The sequence below is a fragment of the Hylobates moloch genome, unplaced genomic scaffold, assembly GCF_009828535.3.
Source record: "Hylobates moloch isolate HMO894 unplaced genomic scaffold, HMol_V3 SCAFFOLD_14, whole genome shotgun sequence".
In the NCBI taxonomy this organism is placed as follows: Eukaryota; Metazoa; Chordata; class Mammalia; order Primates; family Hylobatidae; genus Hylobates; species Hylobates moloch.
The window spans coordinates 93,744,218-93,769,744 of record NW_026652289.1 but is presented as its reverse complement, the minus strand read 5'-3'; the positions used below and the strand labels follow the sequence as shown (position 1 = coordinate 93,769,744).

Below are 25,527 nucleotides of genomic sequence, written 5' to 3'. Positions count from 1 at the left end.
ATTAAGTTCCACATGAGTTTTGGATATTAGACCTTTGTAAGATGCGTAGTTTGCAAATATTTTCTCCCATTCTGTAGGTTGGTTGTTTACTCTGTTGGTAGTTTATTTTGCTATGCAGAAGCTCTTTAGTTCAATTGGATCCTATTTGTCAATTTTTGCTTTTGTTGCAATTGCATTTGGCATATTTGTCATGAAATCTTTGCCCATACCTATGTCCAGAATGGTATTACCTAGGTTGTCCTCCAGGGTTTTCATAGTTTTAGGTTTTACATTTTGGTCTTTAATCTATCTTGAATTAACTTTTGTATAAGGTGCAAGGAAAAGGTCCAGTTTCAGTCTTCTGCATATGGCTAGCCAGTTATCCCAGCACTATTTATTGAATAGGGAGTCTTTTTCCCATTGCTGGTTTTTGTCAGCTTTATCAAAGATCAGATAGTTGTAGATGTGTGGCCTTATTTATGGGTTCTTTATTCTGTTCCATTGGTCTATGTGTCTGTTTTTGTACCAGTTCCATGCTGTTTGGGTGGCTGTAGCCCTGTAGTTTATAATAGTTGGAAGTTAAGTAGCATCATGCCCCCAGCTTTGTTGTTTTTGCTTGGGATTGTCTTGGGTATTTTAGCTCTTTTTTTGGTTCCATATGAATTTAAAAATAGCCTTTTTAAAAAATGCTATATGTTCTAAATGCTCTAGTTCTGTGAATAATGTGATTGGTAGTTTAATAGGAATACCATTGAATCTACAAATTGCTTTGGGCAGTTATGGTCATTTTAACGATATTGATTCTTCCTGTTCACGAGCATGGAATGTTTTTCCATTTGTTTGTGTCATCTCCGATTTCTTTTTTTTTAATTTAATTTAATTTTATTATTATACTTTAAGTATTAGGGTACATGTGCACAACGTGCAGGTTTGTTACATATGTATACATGTGCCATGTTGGTGTGCTGCACCCATTAACTTGTCATTTAGCTTTAGGTGTATCTCCTAATGCTATCCCTCCCCACTCCCCCCACCCCACAACAGGCCCTGGGGTGTGATGTTCCCCTTCCTGTGTCCATGTGTTCTCATTGTTCAATTCCCACCTATGAGTGAGAACATGCAGTGTTTGGTTTTTTGTCCTTGTAATAGTTTGCTGAGAATGATGGTTTCCAGCTTCATCCATGTCCCTACAAAGGACATGAACTCATCATTTTTTATGGCTGCATAGTATTCCATGGTGTATATGTGCCACATTTTCTTAATCCAGTCTATCATTGTTGGACATTTGGGTTGGTTCCAAGTCTTTGCTGTTGTGAATAGTGCCGCAATAAACATACATGTGCATGTGTCTTTATAGAAGCATGATTTATAATCCTTTGGGTATATACCCAGTAATGGGATGGCTGGGTCAAATGGTATTTCCAGTTCTAGATCCCTGAGGAATCGCCACACTGACTTCCACAATGGTTGAACTAGTTTACAGTCCCACCAACAGTGTAAAAGTGTTCCTATTTCTCCGCATCCTCTCCAGCACCTGTTGTTTCCTGACTTTTTAATGATGGCCATTCTAACTGGTGTGAGATGGTATCTCACTGTGGTTTTGATTTGCATTTCTCTGATGGCCATTGATGATGAGCATTTTTTCATGTGTTTTTTGGCTGCATAAATGTCTTCTTTTGAGAAGTGTCTGTTCATATCCTTCGCCCACTTTTTGATGGGGTTGTTTGTTTTTTTCTTGTAAATTTGTTTGAGTTCATTGTAGATTCTGGCTATTAGCCCTTTGTCAGATGAGTAGGTTGCAAACATTTTCTCCCATTCTGTAGGTTGCCTGTTCACTCTGATGGTAGTTTCTTTTGCTGTGCAGAAGCTCTTTAGTTTAATTAGATCCGAGAAGTGTTTTGTAGTTCTTGTAGAGATCTTTCACCTCTCTGGTAAGCAGTATTCCTACATATTTTTGTGTGTCTGTGACAATCATGAATGGGATTGTGTTTCTGATCTGGCTCTTGGCTTGAGTGTTGTTGGTATATAGGAATACTAATGATTTTTATACATTAATTTTGTATCCTGAGACTTCGCTGAAGTCGTTTATCAGCTTAAGGAGCTTTTGAGACTATGGGGTTTTCTAGGTATAGGATCATGTCATCTGAAAACAGAGTAGTATGACTTCCTTTCTTTCTATTTGGATGCCCTTTATTTCTTTCTCGTGCCTGATAGCTCTGACTAGGGCTTCCAATACTATGTTCAATAGAAGCGGTGAGAGAGGGCATCCTTTTCTTGTGCCAGTTTTCAAGGGGAATGCTTCCAGCTTTTGCCCATTTATTATGACATTGGCTGTAAGTTTGTCATAGTTGGCTGTTATTATTTTGAGGTATTTACCTTCAATATGTAGTTTAATGAGAGTTTTTCTCATGAAAGGATGTTGAATTTTATCGAAATCCTTTTCTGCATCTATTGAGATAATCGTGGTTTTTTAATTTTAGTTTTGTTTATGTGATGAATCACACTTATTGATTTGCATATATTGATCCAATTTTGCATCCCAGGGATAAAGCCTACTTAATTGTGGTGGATAAGCTTTTTGATGTACTGCTGGATTCAATTTGCCAGTATTTTGTTGAGGATTTTTGCATCAGTGTTCATCAAGAGTATTGGCCTGTAGTTCTCTTTTTTTGTTGTATCTCTGCCCAGTTTTAGTAACAGGATGATGCTGGCCTCATAGAATGAGTTAGGGAGGAGTCCTTCTTCCTTAATTTTTTGGAAGAGTTTCAGCAGGTATGGTACCAGCCCTTCTTTGTAAATCTGGTAGAATTCAGTTGTGAATTTATCTCGTCCTGGGCTTTAATAGGTTGATAGGCTATTTATTACTGATTCAATTTCAGACCTCATTATTGGTCTTTTCAGGGATTCAATTTCTTTTTGGCTCAGTCTTGGGAGGGTATATGTGTCCAGGAATTTATCAGTTTCTTCCAGGTTTTCTAGTTTATGTGCATAGAGGTGCTTATAGTATTCTCCGATGGTTGTATTTCTGTGGGGTCAGAGGTGATATCCCCCTTATAATTTTTTTTTTTTTTGCAAAGTGAAAGCAAGTTTATTAAGAAAGTAAAGGAATGAAAAAATGGCTACTCCATAGACAGAGGAGCCCCAAGGGCTGCTGGTTGCCCATTTTTATGGTTATTTTTGATGATATGCTAAACAAGGGGTGGATTATTCCTGCCTCCCCTTTTTAGCCAAAAAGGGTAACTTCCTGACATTGTCATGTCATTTGTAAACTGTCATGGTGCTGGTGGGAGTGTAGCAGTGAGGATGACTTGAGGTCTGTCACTCTCGTCGCCAGTTTGGTTTTGGTGGGTTTTGGCCGCCTCCTTTACTGCAACCTGTTTTATCAGCAAGGCCTTTATGATCTGTAAACTTTTGTGCTGACCTCCTATTCTCTTATCATTTCTGGTTGTGTTTATTTGATTCTTCTCTGTTTTCCTCTTTATTAGTCTAGCTAGCAGTCTATTTTTTTAATTAAAAAAAAAAAAACAGGAGTTGTCCTGGATTTTTTATCTTCTGACTGTTTTTTTGTGTCTCAGTCTCCTTCAGTTCAGCTCTGATTTTGGTTATTTTTTGTCTTCTGCTAGCTTTGGGGTTGGTTTTCTTTTGGTTCCCTGGTTCTTTTAGTCGTGATGTTAGGTTGTTAACTTCAGATCTTTTTAACTTTTTGATGTCGGCATTTAGTGCTGTAAATTTCCCTCTTAACACTGCCTTAGCTGTGTCCCAGAGATTCTGGTATATCTTTATTCTCATCAGTTCCAAAGGACTACTTGATTTCTGCCTTAATTCCATTTTTTTTCCTAAAAGTCATTCAGTAGCAGGTTATTCAATTTCCATGTAATTGTATGGTTTTGAGTGAATTTCTTAGTCTTGATTTCTAATTTGATTGTTGTGTGGTCCAAGAGACTGTCATGAATTCAGTTCTTTTGCATTTGCTGAGGAGTGTTTTACTTCTGATTATGTGATCGATTTTAGAGTATGTCCCATGTGGGCAATGAGAATGTGTATTCTGTTATTTTGGAGTGGTGAGTTCTGTAGATGTCTACCAGGTCCATTTGACCCAGTGCTGGGTTTAGGTCCTGAATACATTTGTTAATTTTCTGCTTCAATGATTCTGTCCTAATATTGTCATTGGGGTGTTAAAAGTCTTCCAGTATTACTGTGTGGGAGTCTAAGTCTTTTTGAAGGTCTCTAAGAACTTGCCTTATGAATCTGGGTGCTCCTGTGTTGGGTGCATATATATTTAGGATAGTTAGGTCTTCTTGTTGAATTGAGTCTTTTACCATTATGTAATTCCCTTGTCTTTTTTGATTTTTGTTGGTTTAAAGTCTGTTTTGTCTGAAATTAGGATTGCAACTCCTGCTTTTTTCTGTTTCTCAGTTTCTTGGTAAATTTTTTTCCATTTCTTTACTTTGAGCCTATGTGTGTCATTGCATGCAAGATGGGTCTCTTGGAGATAGCATACTAATGGATCTTGGTTCTTTATCCAGGTTTCCACTCTATGCCTTTTAACGGGGCATTTAGCCCCCATTTACATTCAAGGTTAGTATTGATATGTGTTGATTTGATCCTGTCATCATGATGTTAGCTGGTTATTATGCAGATTTGTTTATGTGGTTGCTTTATAGTGTCACTGGTATGTGTACTGCAAGCAGGTGCAGCCAGGCTGGGGCCCTGGGAGAGGCCAGCAGACCAAGGGGTGCCCAAGATGGGCTGGCCCCATCTTTTGGGCAAGATGGCCTTGCATAGTTCAGGTCTGACAGTTCCCCTAGGGCTGTCATCTTGTTGTTAGTTTGTTATTATGCAGACTTGATTGTGTGGGTACTTTTTAGTGTCACTGGTGTATGTACTTAAATATGTTTCTCTGGTGGCTAGTAATGGTCTTTGATTTCCGTATTTAGCACTCCCTGAAGGACCTCTTGCAAAGCAGGTCTGTTGGTAATGAATTCCTTTAACATTTGCTTGTCTGAGAAAGATCTTATTTCTCCTTCACTTATGAAGCTTAGTTTGGCTAGATATGAAATTCTTAGTTGGAATTTCTTTTCTTTAAGAATACTTAATACAGCTGGGTATGGTGGCTCATGCCTGTAATCCAGCACTTTGGGAGGCCGAGGCAGGTGGATCACATGAGGTCAAGAATTTGAGATCATCCTGACCAACATGGTGAAACCCTGTCTCTACTAAAAATACAAAATTAGCCAGGCGCAGTGGTGTGTAATTCCAGCTACTTGGGAGGCTGAGGCAGGAGGATTTGAACCCGAGAGGAGGAAGTTGCAGTGAGCCAAGATTGTGCCACTGCACTCCAGCCTGGGCAACAAGAGCGAAACTCTGTCTCAAAAAAAAAAAAAAAAAAATACTGAATATAGGCCCCCAATCTCTTCTGGCTTGTAGGATTTTTGCTGAAAGGTCTGCTGTTAGCCTGGTGAAGTTCCCTTTGTAGGTTTACCTGCCCTTCTTTCTAGCCGCATTTAATATTTTTTCTTTCATATCAACCTTGAAGAATCTGATAACTGTGTGTCTTATGGATGGTCATCTTGTATAGTATCTCACAAGGGTTCTCTCTACATTTCCTGAATTTGAATTTTGGCCTCTAACGAGATTTGGGAAATTATTATGGATGATGTCCCGAAATATGTTTTCCAAGTTCCTTTTCTCTCCCCCTTTTTCAGGAACACTATAGATTTGATCTCTTTACATAATCTCATATTTCTCAGAGGTTTTGTTCATTATTTTTTATTTATTTTTATGTGACTGAGTTATTTCTGAGAAGCAATCTTTGAGGCCTGAGATTCATTCCTCAGCTTGGTCTATTCTGCTGTTAATACTTGTGATTGTATTATTAAATACTTGTAGTGTGTTTTTCAGCTGTCAGTTCAGTTTGGTTCTTTCTTAAAATTATCATTTCAACTTTCAGCACCTGTATTGTTTTAGTGTAATCCTTAGATTCTTTGGAGTTGGTGTCAGTTTCTCCTGAATTTTCATGATCTTTATTTCTATCCATGTTCTGAATTCTTTGCCTGTCATTTCAGCCATTTCAACCTGGTTAAGCACCATTACTGGAACTAGTGCAGTCATTTGGAGGAAAAAGACACTTCGGCTTTTTGAATTGCCAGAGTTCTTGTGCTGATTCTTTCTCATCTGTGTGGGCTGATGTTCCTTTAACTGTGGTGTAATTTGAGTGTAGTCAATTCGCTTTGTTTCTGGATGTTTTCAGAGGGCTGAGACTTTGTGTTGGGTATTTTTTTGTAGCTGAATTATTGTCCTTGGTTTTATCGGGGCATGTATTTGCAAAGTATTTTTAGTGTTGAAGTTTGGAATGTGATTCAGTAGATGGTGCTTAAGCATACTGGTTAGTAGCTGGGCACTTGCTCAGCCAAGTGGCTCTTCTGTATTTCCTCACATTTACAAGGCATGCTCCTTTCAAAGAAGTTTTAAAATTCTCACTACTTAACTTTATCAAATGACTTTTCAAAATCTATTGAAATGGCCTTTAGGTAAATTATACTAACAAAAGTTTTAATAGTTATTCTTTTTGTTAAATATAAAAGTTTTATTGAATTTATCAATCAGAATTTTAACATGTATTTATATTTTTGTGGTCTCATTTTCAGGTTATATGACCAAAAACTATGTTTTTTGTTACTGCAACTCTGCTGCTTGAAAACTTCCACTATTTCTTTTCCTCCTGCAGAATAAAGCCAGGACTTGGAGATTAACCTTAACATTTAATTAAATCTGACTTCATCTTTTTTATTGATACATAATCATTGTCCCCATTTACAGGGTACCTGTGATATTTTGATGCATGCATAAAATGTGTAATGATAAAATCAGGTTATTTAGAATAGCTATCATTTTTTGTGTCAGGAACATTTCAAATATTCTTTTATAGCTATTTTGAAATATACAATACATTGTTGCTAACTATAGTTGCCCTACTATCCTATCAAACAGTAGAACTTAATCATTCTAAATAACTATATGTTTGTACACATTAACCAACCTCTCTTAATCTCTTCCACTCCCCAAACACCCTTCTCACAGCCTCTGGTAACCACCATTCTACTCTATACCTCCACAAAATAAACTTTTTAAGTTCCCACATATGAGTAAGAACACATAATACTTGTCTTTCTGTGCCTTATTTCACTTAACAAACAACCTTCAGTTTTATCCATATTGCTGCAAATGACAGGATTTCATTCATTTAATGTCTAAATAGTATTCCATTGTGTATATACAACACATTTTATCTATTTATCCTTTGATGGAAACTTAGGTTGGTTCCATACCTTAGCTATCGTGGATAGTGTTCCAGTAAACCTGAGAGTGCAGGTATCCCTTTGTTTTCCTTTCTTTTGGAGAGATACTGAGTAGTGGGATTGCTGGACTAATTGTATGACAGTTCTATTTTTAGTTTTTTGGGAAACCTCTGTACTGTTTTCCATGATAGCTGTACTAATTTACATTCCCACCAATAGCATTATAAGAATTCTCTTTTCTCTTCATCCTTACTAGCATTTGTTGTCTTTTGATAATAGCCATTCTAACTTGGATAAGATGATATTTCATTGTGGGTTTGACTTGCATTTCTTTGATGATTTGTGATGTTGAATGTTTTTCATAGGCCATTTGTATGTCTTCTTTTGAGAAATGTATATTCAGATCCTTTGCCTCCTTTTTCATGGTATTATTTGTTGTTTATTTTTGCTGTTAAGTTGTTCCAGTGCCTTGAATACTAATATATTCTGGATATTTGTCTCTTGTTAAATAAGTAGCTTGCAAATATTTTCTCCCATTACAAAGGTTGTGTCATCACTCTGTTAATTGTTTCCTTTGCTGTACAGAAGCCTCCTATTTTAATATAGTCCTATTTCTGACCTCATCTTTATTGATCTGTAGCTTTCAAGCACATAGCCTTCTTTCCAATCATATTTGATCTCATTTTTCCTAAAAAGTCTCTCTTTCTTATTCCTGTGTACACTTTAAAAAGTGAGAATAATATGATCCTCTATCTGGAAGCAATACATCATTCTTTCCAATTTGTTTTATATGTCATATGTCATCTCCTTTCTAATATATGTGTATGTGTAATATGTGTGTCTGTGTGGTATTGTGTGTGTAAAACTTGCTTGTAAGCTTAGTTATTGTTGGAGTAATTAGGAATGTGGAAATTAACCTGCCATCTATCTATCTGTCTGTCTGTCTGTCTGTCTATCTATGTCTGTCTATAGTATATATATATTATGTATGTTTTATATATATATATATATGTAAACATGACTAGATGATCAAAAACTAATCTATGTGTATAAAGCAGTGTAGTAGACATTAAAATTGGCCACCCAATTCCCTTTCAAAGAAGTACCTGTGCTCTAGGGCCTAAGAGTGCTGTTAAGAGACACCCTTCAACTGTCAGCCCCTTCATTGGTTTACTTACCTCCAGAGAACTTCCTCTTCTGAGGAAATATCTTTCCAGGAACCATCTGGTGACTGCTCAAGTTGGAGCAGAAAGGCTTGGCTATTTCAGTCCAATGCAGGACAGCTCTGATCGATGCTTTCAGCTCTAGAACTCTTCTTCAAGCCAGTTGTGGCTATTAGGCCTCCATCATAGCTAATTTCTCCATCTGCCCAATTCTGCCTCTTCCCTTGACTGCCAAAGGCATTGATTCCAAAAGGCATTGATTCCAAAAGCACTCGCAATAAACATTCTGAACACTAAACTTCCCCAGAGAGTCTATTTCCCAGGGAACCTGACTGTAATAAGTAGTTTGTTTATTATAGCCCTTATATCTATTTGTTTTGTTTGTATATATATCTGATTCCGTTTTTGAACCATAAGTAGTTTGAGGGCAAAGGCCATCTTTGAATTTCCAGTATCAAACACAGCAATAGTATTTTAGGCCTCTGTAGGATATATATACATGTATCTATATTTATCTATGCATACTAGTTAACTGAACAAATTTACTAAATGTAAAATTTCTTTAATTTAGAGTTTTAAAGATTTTATTTAAAATGTTTTCCAGCTTTCAGATGAAATGGAGACAGAGAAGAATATAGAGGTACTTAAAATTTCTGTTCTGCCAGATTGTATATCAAGTGTATTATGTAGGACTAAAATAATGTTTACAACAATATAAACATAGCTCTAAATATAGAGAGAGGTACCAGAGGAGAGAGTTGGAAACAAGTATAGAAGCTTTCTCTTTCTGCCTAGTCTTTATTTACTTAAGTGTAGTCTAGCTAAAATTCTTGATCATTTGAGTTTATATCAAAATTAGTTCTGAAATATGATTCTGTTTTTATTTTAGATATGGCATATGAATGTGCTAGGGTTCTTAACTTCAAAGAAGCAGAAAATATGAAGGTTTTTCTTTTTTTGCAGGGGGTGTGGGGAATGGAGCCTCACTCTGTGGCCCAGGCTGGAGTGCAGTGGCGCAACCTTGGCTTACTGCAACCTCTGCCTCCCAGATTCAAATGATTCTCCTGCCTCAGCCTCCCAAGTAGCTGTGATTACAGGCGCATGCCACCACGCCCAGCTAATTTTTGTATTTTTAATAGAAACAGGGTTTTACCATGTTGTCCAGGCTGGTCTCGAACTCCTGACCTCAAGTGATCCACCCACTTCAGCCTCCCAATGTGCTGGGATTACAGGCATGAGCCACTGTGCACGGCTGAAGGTTTTTCTTAGATGGGTTATATAATTTTTAGTTAATTTAGTAAAAAGAAGTAATTATGTGAGTGAGTGTTAGTTAAATGTTGGTCTTCTGTAGTTATATGAGTCTACTATAGTGAGAAGAGTGAAATATTTACTCTCCTGTTATATTTTCCTCTTTCTAGGGTTGCAGCTTCACAGACTTCAAAGCAAATGAACTTACTCAGCTACCCAGACATTTGGATGCCGAACAAATTTATCTTTTTATTTTAAAAGCCCATAATTTTGATGTATGTAAATATTTCATTTTATTGTAGGTTACATTGTGACATTATGATTTAATGAATCAGACCTTTACTTAAAGCTATGATAAATTAGGTGTTCAATGAGATTTGATCCTTTGGGCATTAAATTTGGCAGGAAAGACCAGTGATGTGTCTAACCCACTGATTACCAGAAAAGAATGTTTTAAACTCTGTGTTACTGCTTTGGGACCCTGAGGTTCCTAGCGTACACTGGCTTGGCATGTAACCGTAACAGGTGTTTCTTCCTTCTGTCTGTTCCTGCTCTGTCAGCTCAGGATGTTTTAGCCTGCTCATTTTTGATCCTGAAATAAGTTGTGAGTGCCCTTCTTTACAACCCTTCTGGGTGTTTCTTTTGAGTCTTCAAGTGTCCGTGGGAATTTTTGGGTAGTATCCCTATAGGGTAACCAAACTATGAAAAACTGCAGGTGTTGGGAGGTAATTAGATCAATAGCCAGTGAATACGAGGGCTAAAATGAGGGTGGGATGGTTACCTGGTAAAACTGGTCATTTTGCCCTCTATTTCAATTTTCTGCTCTTTGTGTTTATGTACATTACATATGTTCTTTTTCATTAAAAAGTATTAAATCCAAGTTGAAACTGTTACCAGTGTACATCATACTATACTTAGTGGCCTATGAAAAAGATGTGTCCCCACAGAATACATAATAATTTTCTTGCCATGAAAGTTTATATGATGTCCTTTTTATAGACCTGTACTTGAAGAGGAATTCATACCTCTGGATGCACTTAAAAGAAATCTTGAATGTTACTCAATCTGGCATTAAAACATTTTTTGAATAAGGAGATAAAATAATCTACTGAATCTGCCTATTTAAACCAAAACTTATATTTTCTAGTAGTTACAGTAGACAAATTTAGCTGTTTATTCCAATTTTGATTAATTGTTTGCTTAGGAAGAACACTAGACAGGCTCAGGATAGGGGCTTATTGGAATATAAGTCCATGATTGATTGTTGATATTTGTCCTCAGTGGAAAAGGGGGAAATAATGGCATGAATCTTACATTTTTGCTGTTCTTGGTGTCCTTTCAATATCTACTAGCCAAATATGGTTACTGAGCATATGAAATATGACTAGTATGACTGAGGAGCTGAATTTTTTATTGTATTTCTTTTAACTACTTTATATATAAATCTAAAAACTAAATTTGATTTGGTTATTAAAAAGCTTTTAATTATGTTTGGAAGAAAATTACAAACATGTATTCTGTGAAGTCTAAATATTAATCTAGTACTTCTGATGAAAATGTAGTGTTCAAGTTGAGATATGCTATCAAAAATATATACCGTATTTCAAATGCCTAGTACTAAAAATGGAATGCAAAATATTCTAATAATTTTTATTAAAATTATGTTGAAATGATATTTTAAATCTATTTGGTTAAATAAAATGTCACTAAAATTAATTTCACTTTTTACTTTTTTGATGTGGCTACAAGAAAATTTAACATTATGTATGTGGCTCATGTTAAATTTCTGTTGGACAGTTCTGATCTATAAGCAATGAAAGCATACTCTTTATAAAGCCTATTTACATTAACACGTTTTGTAATATATTTTAATCTCCATGCATCTCTCTTTTGTTTTTTTCCATAGGAAAGAGTTTTTAAAATCTGGAAGACTCATTTTCTCTCAGAAGCCTCCATTGCTCTTTTGCATGACTGCTTTTGGTGGTGGTTTCTCCATAAATTTCGGGTATAGTGATTTTTAAAAATTTATTTTTTAAGTTGATTTTTGGCATAATTAATTTTTCAGTAGAGATAAGTCTAGTGCAAAAATGCTTTTCTGGATGCAACTACAGAGATTAGTTTTTGAGCATTCCACACATTAGAAATCCTATTTGATGTCTAGAGTTCTTTCAGAGGAGTTAAAACTTCAATATAGATTTCAAAAGATGCTGGATCTTTGAAATTAGACTTCATATATTATATCTATTATAATATATATCACATATTATATAGTTAGAGTCTAAGTCAGATTTTTAATCAGAAGATCCAGAATTAGAAAGGTGAGAATTCTGATTAGGATTGAACAGATAAAGAAGGTGTATTAGTCTGTTTTCACACTCTTATAAAGAACCACCTAAGACTGAGCAATTTATGAAGGAAAGAGATTGAATTGACTCACGTTTCCGCATGGTTGTGGAGGCCTCAGGAAACTTACAATCATGGTGGAAGGCAAAAGGGAAGCAGGCACCTTCTTCACAGGAAGGCAGGAAAGACAGTAAGGGAAGGGAAAGTGCCACACTTTTTAAACCACAGATCTCATGAGAATTCACTGACTATTACGAGAACATCATGGAGGAAACCATTCCCATGATTCAGTCACTTCCCTCCAGGTCCCTCCCTCGACATGTGGGGATTACAATTCAAGATGAGATTTGTTTGGGGAGACAGAGCCAAACCATATCAGAGGGGGTATCTGGGAATCAATAAGAGAAGAAATAAACAGCACCTGAGGCTGTGTTTTACTAGAAAAATTTCAGTAATAATATTATAATACCCTTAATGTTTAAAAAAAATTGTTCTTGGGACCTTGACTACAAAAAAGACAAATACCTGGAAAGTGCATCATTCCCCTCCAAACAACAACAAAAGAAAGGCATTTAACTTGCAAAGTCAGTTTTTTTTTTAATCCATCATACAAAGTAGATTTCAAAGCAATGTTGCCAGGGATAAAGAAAGTAATTTTATAATGTCAAAGTGGTCAATTCATCAACCTAACGTAATTCCAAATATTTATGCACCTAATAAAAATGCTTCAAAACACATTTAATAAGAACTTTTAATACTTCAAAGAGAAATACACAAATCAGTACGTATAGAGACTTCAGTCCCTTCTTTGAATAGTTGGTAGAATATACAGAAAATCAGTAAGGGTACAGAATGATATAGAAGGCTTGAACAACACTGTCAAGCAACTTGACATAATTGACATTTATTAAACATCTCTCTTGTATTAGTTGGTTTTGTGCTGCAATAACAGAATGGTGATTTATAATGAACAGAATGAATTGGCTCACAGTAGGCTGGGAAGTCCAAGATAGAGGGGCCGGCATGTGGTGAGGGCCTTTTTGCTGCATCATCCCTTGGCAGCAAGTAGAAGGGTGAAAGAGGGAACAAGCAAGAGGGCCCCCTCCTATGATAACAAACCCACTTGTGTGATAATGGCATAATCTGTTCATGAGGGTAATGTCCCCAAGACCCAGACACCTCCCATTAGGCCTCATCTCCCAACACCACTGCATTGGGGATCAAGTTTTCAATACATGAACTTTGAGGGACACATTCAAATCATAGCACCTCCCAATAACAGCAGAATATACATTTTTCTCAAGTCCACATTAAACATTTGCTAAGATTAACTATATTCTGAGCTAGGAAAATATCCTAATAAGTTTATAAGAATTCAAGTCAAACACAGTGTTTCAGATCAACATGGAATTATATCATAAAATAATAACAGATACCTAGAAAATCCCCAAATATTTGGAAATGAACACAATTCTCAGTAACCATGGATCAAATTAGGAATCAATAAGGAAATCAAAAATTATTCTGAACTGAATGAAAATGAAAACACATTAAAATGTGTGAGATATAACTAAAGCAGTATTTAGAGAGAAAATCATAGAATTAAAATGCCTACATTAGAAAAAAGAGAAAGTTCTCCAGAAAGAGAAAGTTCAGTTTCTACCTTAAGAAAGTGGAAAAAGAAAAAAAAGCCAAACCTATGGAAAGCAGAAGAAAATAAAATAATAAAGATCAGAGAGAAAATTAATAACGTTAAAAAGAGAAAATAAAGAAACTCAATTAGGCCAAAAGTTGGTTATTTGAGAATTCTAAAAATGAGGTAGCACAAGAGCAAATTGAAGCCTGTGTTTCACTGAGAGTGACCATAGAGGAAACAAAACCCAAATACAGCTCATTACTTGACTTAATTGAGTCCAGCTCCTAAAGGCTTAGCAAAAGAAGAGGAATGCCTATTCCCAAGCATAAATATTATATACCTCAGTTTCTACAGGCCTATGAAACTGCCCTGCTCTCAAACAGAAGGTATAAGACATAAAAGAAGGAAAGGAATTGTGGGGTTGTTTGGTATGAAAATGATCAGCTTAATGAGAAAATGTCACGTTGTTTTTCCAGGTGAATGTACAATTTTATACTCCCATTGTTAATATATTGAGTTCCCATTGTTCCTGAACAACCAGTGGGTCAAAGAACAAATCAAAAAGGAAATCAGAAAATAACTTGAGACAAATGAAAACAAAAACACAACATACCAAAACTTATGAGATGCAGCAAAAGCAATGCAAAGAGGGAAATTTATAGCTGTAAATTCTTACATTAAAAAAGAAGAAAGCCATAGCAATTAGGCCAGATAAAGAAATAAAAGTATCCTAATAGAAAAGGAAGAAGTGAAATATCTCTGTAACAACATCTTATATATAGAAAATCCTAAAGATTCCACCAAAAAACTGTTAGAAATATTGTGTGAATTAAGTTGTGGGATACAAAATCAACATCCAAATATTAGTAGCATTTCTGTACACTAACAATGAATTATACAAAAAAGAAATCAAGAAAACAATTCTGTTTACAATAGTAATAACAAAAAGTAAAATACTTAGATTTAAACTTAACCAAGGAGGTGAGAGATCTGCATACTAGAAATATAAAATACTGATGAAAGAGATTGAAGATGACACAAATAAATGGAAAGATATCCTGTGTTTATAGATTGAAAGAATTAGTATTATTAAAATGTCTGTACTACCCAAAGCAACCTACAGAATCAATGCAATCCCTAACAAAATTCCAGTGATCTTTAAACAGAGATAGAAAAAAACAGTCCTAAAATTTATATGGAACTACAGAAGATCCTGAATAGTCTGAGCAATCTTGAGCAGAAAGAACAAAGCTTGAAGTATCACACTACCTAACTTCAAAATATACTACAATGCTGTAGTAACCAAAAAAAGCAGAGTATTGGAATAAAAACAGACACATATACGCGTAGAACAGAAAAGAGAGCCCCCAAATGAATCTACACATTTACAACTAATTGGTTTTCAACAAAGGTGCCAAGACACATAACAGAGAATGGACAGTCTTCAATAATTGTTGTTGGGATAACTGAGTATCCACATGCAGAAGACGGAAATTGAACCCTTATTTCACATCATATACAAAAGTCAGCATGAATTAAAGACGTAAATATAAGATCTGAAACTGTAAAACTACTAGAAGAAAACAGAGGAAAAGCTCCATGACATTGGTTTGTACGATGATTTTTTGAATATGAAGCCAAATGTACAGGCAACAAAAGCAAAAAATAGACAAATGGAATTGCATCAAACTAAAAAGCTTCAGCACAGCAAAGCAAACAGTCAATAGATTGAAGAGAGAACCTGTAGAATGGGAGAAAATATTTGAAAACCATACATCTGATTAAGGGTTAATGTCCAAAATATATAAGCAATTTAAACAATTTAATAGCAGGAAAACCACCTGATTTTAAAAGGAACAAAGTAAATTAGTACAGTCATTTTGGAAAATAGTATGAAGTTTCCACAAAAAAACTGAAAGTAGAATCACCATAAGATCCAGCAATCCCATTTCTGTTTATATCCAAAGGAGTTTAAACTGCTGTGTTGAAAATATTTGCACTTTCATGTTCATTTTAGCATTAATCGCAATAACCAAGATATGAAAGCAACCTGAATGTCCATCAATGGATGAATGGATAAAGAAGGTTTGGTATATAAATATATATAATATATATTTAATATGTAATATTAAATATATTCATAATAATATAATAAATTATATAAATAAATTCATAATATGTAATATTAAATATATATTTAAATGTATTTATATATTCTATATTATATATTATATAAAAATATATATAGCCTTTAAAAAGAAGGATATCCTGTAATTTCCAGCAACCTAGATGGAACTGGATGTTTTACTAACTGAAATAAGCCAGTCACAGAAGGACAAATACTGTATGATCTCACTTACATGTGGAATCTAAAAAAGTCAATCTCATAGAAACAGCAGAAAGGTAGTTATCAGAGGCTGAGGGTGGGGAGGAATGGGGAAAGGTGAGATGATCAAAAGGTACAAAGTTTCACTTACACCAGAGAAATAAGTTTTAGTGATCTATTATACTGCATGGTGACCACAATAAATAGTACATTTCAAATTTGATAAAATAATTTGATAAAATTTTTAAAATGGGCAAAGGCTCTAAACACTTCTCAAAGGAAGACAGACAAATAGCTATGTGAACAGTATTTGAAAAAATGCTCAACATCACTAATCATTAGGGGAATACAAACCAAAACCACAATGGGATATCATCTCACACAACTGTTTGATGTGTGAGATTTTATCTCACATGGCTGTTATCAAAAAGATGAAAGATAACAAGTTTTGGTGAGGTCATGGAGAAAAGGAAATGCTTGTATACGATTGGAAATATGAATTACTACAGCTAATATGGAAAACAGTATGGATTTCTCAAAAACTAAAAATAGAACTACCACATGCTCCAGTAATCCCACTTCTGGATATACATCCAAAGGAATTGAAATCAATATGTCAAATAGATATATCTATGTCCACGTTCATTGCAGCACAATAGCTAAGACAGGAAATCAACCTAAGTGTCCATCATGGAAATCAACCTAATTGTCTGTCAACGAATGAATGGATAATGTGGTGTAAGTACACAATAGAATATTCTTGGGCCTTAAAAAAAGGAAATCCTAACACTTGTGACAACCTGAATGAACCTGGAGAACTTTTTGCTAAGTGGAATTAGCCAGGCTCATAAAGACAAACATCACATGATCTCACTTATATGTGGAACCTAAAAAAGTTGAACTCACAGGAGTAGAAAGCAGAGCAGTAGTTACAGAGGCTGGGCTGAAGGCTGGCAATGGGCACATGTTCAAAGGGTAAAGAGGTTCAGTGAGACAGGAGGAATAACTTTTTGAGATCCATTGCACAACATAGTCACTACAGTTAACAGTACTATATTATATACTTCAAAATTGCTAAGAAAGTAAATTTTAAATGTCTCACCTCAACAAATTATAAGTAACTGAGATAATGGATATATTAAGCAGCTTGATTTAATCATTTCACATTGTATACATATATCAAAATGATACATGGTACCCTATAAATAAATACAATTATGATTTATAAATTAAAAATAATAAAACATTAAAAATCAAAGAAGAAAGATCTGAAATCACACCGTCTCACACATTAAGTAACTGGAAACAGAACAAATTAAATCCTAAGTTAACAGAAGGAAGGAAATAATAAATATTGCAGCAGAGATAAATGAAATAAAGAATTGAAAAACAGAAAAAAAAATAACAAAACTAGAAGTTCTGTCTCTGAGAAGAACAAAATGGACAAACCTTTAGCTAGAATGACTATTAAAAAATAGGGAAGACTATAATTACTAAAATTATAAAAAAGTGGGGACAATATTTTCAATTTTATGGAGGTTAAAAGGATTATAAGAGTGCTGTAAATGAATATATGCCAACAAATTGGAATAATGTAGTTGAAATAGACAAATTCTTAGAAACATACAATCTAACAAGATGGAATCACAAAGAAATAGAAAATCTAAATAGATTGTAACTATTAAGGAGATTAAATCAGTAATCAAAAACCTCCCATCAAAGAAAAGCCCTGTACCAGATGGCGTCACTGGGGAATTCTACCAACATTTAAAGAAGAATAAACACCAGTCCTTCTGAAACTCTTTCAAAAAGTTAAAGAGGAAACACTTTCCAACTCAACCTGTGAGTTAGAAGATATTACTCTGATACTAAAGCCCAAAAAGACACTACAATGAAAAGAAACTACCAATATCTTTTATGGTGAATTTTGACACAAAAATCCTCAACAAAATACTAGCAAATCAAAAGCAACAGCATGTTAAAAGGATTATACACCATAACCAATGAGATTTATTCCTGGAATGTAAGGATAATTAACTCATCAAATGTTTGCATGCTTTTTGTTGCCAGGTACTGTGCTAAGGCCTTGAAATACAAAGTTATAAAAATATGATCCCTGTCCTTATTTAATTTTACTACATGTCTTTAAGATAAGTATATATTACCTACATTTGACAGATGAGCAACCTGGGACTTAATTAACTTGCCCAGGGTAATACAGCTAATGCGTAACAGCCAGTTTTAAAATTTGGGTCTGCATTATGCGAAAACCCATGCTGATTCTCTTGTACCAATTGATCTGCTCGTGAGAATAAATAAAATTGCTGTCATCACGTAAACAAATTCCAGTTTTAAATTGTAATACTGACTTTAATTTTACACATTTTTTTAAGCCTGACAGAGAAAACCAAGATTGCTTATTCGATAGAATTTCAGAAAGTTATGTGACACTTTTCATGAGCATACCTCTAAGTCGAAAGGATGCATTTTTTCAGGTAAGCATTGAAATTAACAGTTATGCTAATTATTTTTAAAGTGAATGAAATAGAAAGAATAGTTATTTTATTTAAACCCATATGAGAATATATTTTGTTACTTTTGAAAGCAAAGTTTGTGTAGAATATTAGTAATATTTTTAAAGTTATGCTCTTATTAACCCCTCAAAATATTGTATTCCCTGGCATCAAGGTCTTACGTAATCTCCTTAGTGACTACAGGTACTTTGTTTGCATATTAATAATTTTAAAACTACTGAGTCACTCTGTGTATGGTCCTGTTTTTTTTTCTGTTTACTTACAAAATTATTTATGACTTTTCCTTTACTTTATAATGAATCTTGATCCATTTAAGCAGACTTTACAAGTTTATTTTATGCCCAAGGACTAAGCACCTGTTATAGTAAAGTACAATACATAAAATTATGAATCAAATGCTTGCTGTGCTTTTCTGTTATTGTACTAACTGATGGATAGGATTTATTCAATAAGTAATGTCCCTGGGTAGTGTGAAATGGAGATGGTAAGAATCTCATTGGGTATTTTTAAGTTTAATATTTAGCATTTCAAAACACAAGCCATATTCAAATACTTTGTTGCATTAGCAATTTGTAAATCAGAAATCATAGTAAATACTTTGGAGTTTGTAAATGTTTTCATGAGGAAGCCATACCCAAAATAAAAAGGTAAGTGTCTTTCATGATGAAAATATGAACAAGCCTAAATTCACAAATTTGCCAAATATTTATATTTAATCTTGACCTATCTTACTCACAAACACATTTGTAAAGTTTGATAGAAAGAAACTACCACTAGTAGACTGGGAATAAGGATACTTGGCTTCATGTCCAGAATATACTACTGATTACCTGGGTGATCTCAGCAAGCCACTCAGCCTCTCAGGTTGACAGCTGGGTTGTATATCAAATGAAGAGATTGATTAGATCTTGATTATTTTAAGACAGTGATTCTTAAATTGTTATCAGTGATGTTCTGACAGGTTTTTTCTTATTTGCAGCAAAAAGTTAGTGATTAGGCATGTTGCAATTAAATTGTCTAAAGATCACAAAAACAGCTGTTTCTGCTACCCATATTCTTTCAGTTAACCTATTCTTCTATGGCTTTTATTTTAACTATTTACTGAGAGTGCCTAATCCACCTACATGATTTTATGAAATCAAGCATGTTTTAGTACAGGGCCCTTAAGAAAAAGATAAGAGGCTTTTAAATATGGACAAAGAATAAAATGGTGGTAACATTGTGTATCCCCCATTCTTTAGTTTCTGTTTCTACTTTTATGATCCAAATGTTCTCACTTGTGATGGATGTGTCTTTTGATAAATCTTATACTTACAACCTCTCTCAAACCGTGATTTGATTTTTTTCTGGGTTCTGATTTTCAGTAACTTTTTCTAAGAAGAAATTAGAAGTTGTTTAATTAAGTTGCAAAGCCTCATTTGAGAACAGACAAGATGTGCTTAATGATTAGACTCCTAGACTTGCACTAAGTCTTCCTTTAAAACTCCCTGTCCATGCATTTATATGCGAGAGCCACCTGCCTTCAGGATCTCATCTCTTATTGACCATAATTTCAATTATTTTTAACTAATTCAAATAAGTGAGGGTTTTATTACTATTAACTCATCTGATTTATATTTCCTAAGGAAGATAAATGTATTAATATTTAAGAAAGAAAAAAATTATCTTCCAGTCCACTATTTAGCACAAATTAATCTGAACTTAAATATATTTTGTATGGCTTTTACTTTCCTTTCTTCCAACGTCACACAATGATATTCTCTCAGAAATTTTCCAAATAGTTTGACACTTAATCTCCTTCATCTCCTGAAGGCAGGATATTCATAGAAAATGTTTAGAAGTTCCCTTTCTTCTCCTTATTCAACATTTTAATTTTAACCATTGGTATAATTTGTGTACCACAAATAGAATATGTGATCATTTATGGTAGAAAAAAATGCTCATGGCTCATTTAATAAAATTAAATATGTCAATGTATTATAGAGTTTTTCCCTTTTCTCTTCACTTCCCAAGAAAAATCATGGAGATCTTAAAAGAACACCATCACTTACCAGCAAATTGAGCACTAATAGATTAAGTGACTGTATTACTCTCCTACTACTGTTGTAAAAATTATATATTTAGTGGCTTAAAGCAATATAAATTAATTTTCTTAGCTATGGAGGCCAGAAGCCCCAAATGAGTCTCACAGGGCTAAAATCAAGGTGTCAGCAGGACCAATGTCTTTAGGAGGGCCCAGAGGAGAATCTATTCCTTGCCTCTTCTGTCTTCTGGAGGTTGCCAGTATTCTTTAGCTTATGGTTGTATCACTCCAATCTCTGCTTCTGTTTTTGAATTGCTTTCTCATTTTCTATAGTCAAATTTCCCTCAGCTGCCCTTTTAGAAGGACACTTATGATGACATTTAGAGCCCATGGGATAATCTCCTTATTTTAAGTGGGGATTAAGTTAAGATCTTTAATCTTAACCCCCACTGAAGATCTTTAACTATCACATTTGCAATATGCTTTTGCCTTATAAGGTAACATTTACAGGTTCCAGGGATTAGAACATGTATATATTTTGCACCAATGTTCAGTCTGTCACAATGACTTGTAAGAGACCTTCTAATTCTAAAATTTTACAAAGTGATGGGCTTAATGTGTGATTATAAATACTTATCTGAATGCAGAGTATGCAAATAGTTGTATCGATTTGTCTTTAATATGAAAACATTGTGTTTTTCTATGTTGAGTCACTCCCTGAGAGGAATTTAATAGTTTAGGGATTTGAAAGCTAACAGGATACTGGTAGTCCCTTATATTTGTTTATTTCTGATTTTTTTTTTTTTTTTTGAGATGGAGTCTCACTCTGTCACCCAGGCTGGAGTTCAGTGGCGCAATCACAGCTTACTGCAACCTCCGCCTCCTGGGTTCAAGCGATTCTTCTGCCTCAGCCTCCCGAGTAGCTGGGACTATAGGTGCCCATCAGCACCCCCGGCTAATTTTTGTATTTTTGGTAGAGACCGTATTGGCCACACTGCTCTCGAACTCCTGACCTCGTGATCTGCCCACCTCAGCCTCCCAAAGTGCTGGGATTACAGGTGTGAACTACCGTGCCCGGCCTCTGATTATGGTTTTAATATTGAAATAATACTGATTGCACTATATAAACTCATGAAAACAACCTACAGTTACTTAAAAATGTACTTTTTATTGCTATGGCTCATATGCATCATTTACAAAAATTGCAACATTTACTTTAGGTTCAGGGAGTGCACATGCACGTTCATTACATGGGTATAGTGTATGAAAGATCCTGTCATCCAGGTAGTAAGTATAGTATAGTGAGTTTTTCACTCCTCACCCCCAACACCTCCCTCTTCTATCTAGTAGTCCCCAATGTCTATTGTTCTCATCTTTAGATCTATATGTATTCAATGTTTAGCTCCCACTTATAAGTGAGAACGTGTGGTATTTGGTTTTCTGTTTCTGTGTTAATTAGCTTAGATTAATGGCCTCCAGCTGCAACCACGTTGCTGCAAAGGACATGATTTCGTTCCTTTTTATAGCTGTATAGTATTCCATGTTGTATATATACCACATTTTCTTCATCCAGTCCACCACTGATGGATAGTTAGGTTGATTCCATGTCGTTGCTATTGTGAACAGTGCTGTGATGAACATACAAGTGCATGTGTCTTTTTGATAGAACAACTTATTTTCCTTTGAGTAAACACTCGTTGTTATGGGATTCCTGGGTCTAGTGGTAGTTCTGTTTTTTAAGTTATTTGAGAAATCTCTTAACTGTTTTCCACAGTGGCTGAACTAATAAACATTTCCACCAACAGTGCATAAGCATTCCTTTTTCTCTGCAGCCTTGCCAGCATCCATTGTTTTTGAATCTTTAATAATGCACACTCAGATTGATGTGAGATAGTATGTCATTGTGGTTTCGATGCATTTCTCTAATGGTTGGTGTTGGTGAGCATTTTTTCATATGTTTGTTTGCTGCGTGTATGTCTTCTTTTGAGAATTGGCTGTTCTTTTCCTTTATCCACGTTTTAGTGGGATTATTTCTTCTTTGTTGAAATGCTTAAATCTTAAGTTTATAGGTTTTGGATATTGGGCCTTTGTTGGATGAATAGTTTGTGAATATTTTCTCCTATTCTGTAGGTCGCCTGTTTATGCTGTTGATAGTTTCCTATGTTGTGCAGAAGCTCTTTAGTTTAATTATATCCTGCTTGTCAATTTCTGTTTTTGTTGTAGTTGCTTTTGCAGACTTACTCGTAAATTCTCTGCCAAGGCCAATGTCCAGAAAGGTACTTCCTAGGTTTTCTTCTAGGATTTTTATAGTATTACATCTTATATTTGTCTTTAATCCATCTTGAGTCAATCTTTGTATATGGTGATAGGTAGAAGTCCAGTTTTGTTCTTCAGCATATGGCTAGCCAGTTACCCCAGCATCATTTATTGAATAGAGAGTCCTTTCCTGATTGCTTGTTTTGTCTACTTGTTGAAGATCAGATGTTTATAAGTGTGCAGCTTTATTTTTGGCTTCTCTGTCCTGTTCTGTTTGTCTGTGTGTCTGCTGTTGAACCAGTACCATGCTGTTTTGGTTACTGTAACCTTATAGTATAGTCAGAAGTCAGGTAATGTGATGTCTCTGAATTTGTTCTTTTTGCTTGGGATTACTTTGGCTATTTGGGCTCTTTTGTGTTTCCATATGAATTTTAGAATAGATTTTTCTACTTCTGTGAAAAATAGCATTGGTAGTTTGACAGGAACAGCATTAAATTTGTAGGTTGCTTTAGGCAGTATGGCCATTTTTAACAATGTTGATTCTTCCATTCCATGAGTATGGAATGTTTTTCCATTTGTTCATGTCATCTGTGATTTCTTTGAGCAGTGTTTTGTAGTTTTTCTTGTAGAGATCTTTCACCTCCCTGGTTAGCTGCATTCCTCGGTATTTTATTTTTGGCTTTTGTAAATATGATTGCATTCTTGATTTGGCTCTCAGCTTTAACATTATGGGTGTATAGAAATGCTACTGAGTTTTGTACATTGGTTTTGTATTCTGAAACTCTACTGGAGTTGTTTATCAGTCTTACAGACCTTTTGGCAGAGTCTTTAGACTGTTCTAGGTATAGAATTATATCATTAGTGAAGAGAGATTATTTGATTTCTTTTACTATTTGTATGCCTTTTATTTCTTTTTCTTGCCTGATTGCTCTGGCTAGGACTTCCAGTACTAGTTAAATAGGAATGGTGAGTGTGGGAATCCTTGCCTTTTTTGGTTCTTATGGGGAATGCTCCCAGCTTTTGCCCTTCCAGTATGATATTGGCTGTGGGTTTGTTATAGATGGCTCTTATTATTTTGAGGTATGTTCCTTCAGTGCCCACTTTTTTGAGGATTTTTATCATGAAGGGATGTTGAATTTATCTAATGCTTTTTCTGCATCTATTGAGATTATCATATTTTTTTAAAAAATTATATTTATGTGGTGAACCACATTTGTTGATTTGTGTACGTTGAACCAACCTTGCATCACAGGAATAAAGCTTATTTTATCATGGTGAATTCACATTTCGATGTACTGCTGGATTTTGTTTGCTAGAATTTTGTTGAGAATTTTTGCCTCTGTGTTCATCAGGGATGTTGGCCTATAGTTTTTTTTTTTCCTTTTGTCTTTTCCAGATTTTGGTATCAGAGTGATGTTGGTTTGGTAGAATATGTGAGGAGAAGCCCTGCTAAGGTTCCTCAGTTTCTTTGAATAGTTTAACTAGGGTTGGTACCAGCTCTTCTTTGTTCAACTGGTAGATTTTACTATGAATCCATCTGGTACAGGGTTCTTTTTGGTACATAGGTTATTATTATTATTATTATTATATTATTATTATTATTATTATTGTTATTACTGATTCAATTTCAGAATTTGATATTGGTCTGTTCAGGGATTCAATTTCTTCCTGCTTCAGTCATGGGAAGTTTTATATTTCTAGGAATTTATTATTTATTCTAGATTTTCTAATTTGTGTGTGTGGTGTTGTTCATAATAGTCTCTGAGAATCTATTGTATTTTTGTGGGATTGGTTGTAATATCTCCTTTGTCACTTCTGACCATGTTTATTTGGATCTTCTCTTTTTTTCTCTTTATTAATCTAGCTAGTGGTCTATTGACGTTGTTTATCCTCTCAAAGAATCAGCTTTTGGCTTGGATGATCCTTTTTATGGATTTCTGGGTCTCAACTTCATTAAGAACTACTCTGATTTTACTTACTTCTTGTCTTCTACTAGCTTTGGGGTTATATTGTTTTTATTTTTCTAGTTCCTTTAGGTGTAATATTATATTGTTAATTTGAGATACTTGTAACTTCTGTATGTAGGTGTTTAGTGCTATAAACTTTGCTCTTAACATTGCTTTGGCTGCATACCAGAAATTTGGATATGTTGTGTCTCTATTTTCATTTATTCCAAATATTTTGTTTATTTGTATCTAACTTAGTTGTTTACCCAAAAATTATTTAGGAGAAAGTTGTGTAATTTTCATGTAATTTTGTGGTTTTGAGAGATCTTCTTGATATTGATTTGTGTTGTTATTTCACTGTGGTATTATTTAACTTTTTTTGAATTTATTGAGACCTGCTTTATGGCTGAGCATGTGGTTGATCTTAGAGTATGTTCTATGTGAAGATGAGAATAATGCACATTTCTAGTTGATGGGTGGAGTGCTCTGTAGATATTTATTAGGTCCAACTGATCAAGTGTTGAATTTAAGTTCAGGACTTCTGTGTCAGTTTTCTGCCTTGATGATCTGTCTAATGCTGTCAGTGGGGCGTTGAAGTTTCCTACTAATATTGTGTGGCTAAGTCTTTTCATAGGTCCATAAGTACTTGTTTTATTAATCTGGGTGCTTCAATATTGGATGTGTATATATTTAGGAAAGTTAAGGCTTCTTGTTGAATTGAACCCTTTATCATTATGTAGGGCCTTCTTTGTCCTTTTTTACTGTTATCAGTTAA

General features: G+C 34.6%; 1 protein-coding gene across 11 annotated transcripts in view; it reads left to right on the top strand.

Moving 5' to 3' along the window:
- The window catches only part of FAM227B (family with sequence similarity 227 member B), a 240,266-nt gene that overhangs the window by 35,519 nt on the left and 179,220 nt on the right, over positions 1-25,527 (top strand). For all 11 annotated transcript variants that reach the window (XM_058427720.1, XM_058427717.1, XM_058427722.1 and 8 more), the window contains 4 exons: positions 9,045-9,080; positions 9,859-9,963; positions 11,595-11,693; positions 18,387-18,488. In XM_058427720.1, the coding sequence (XP_058283703.1) occupies positions 9,045-9,080; positions 9,859-9,963; positions 11,595-11,693; positions 18,387-18,488 (342 nt within the window). The remainder of the gene's footprint in view (positions 1-9,044; positions 9,081-9,858; positions 9,964-11,594; positions 11,694-18,386; positions 18,489-25,527) is intronic.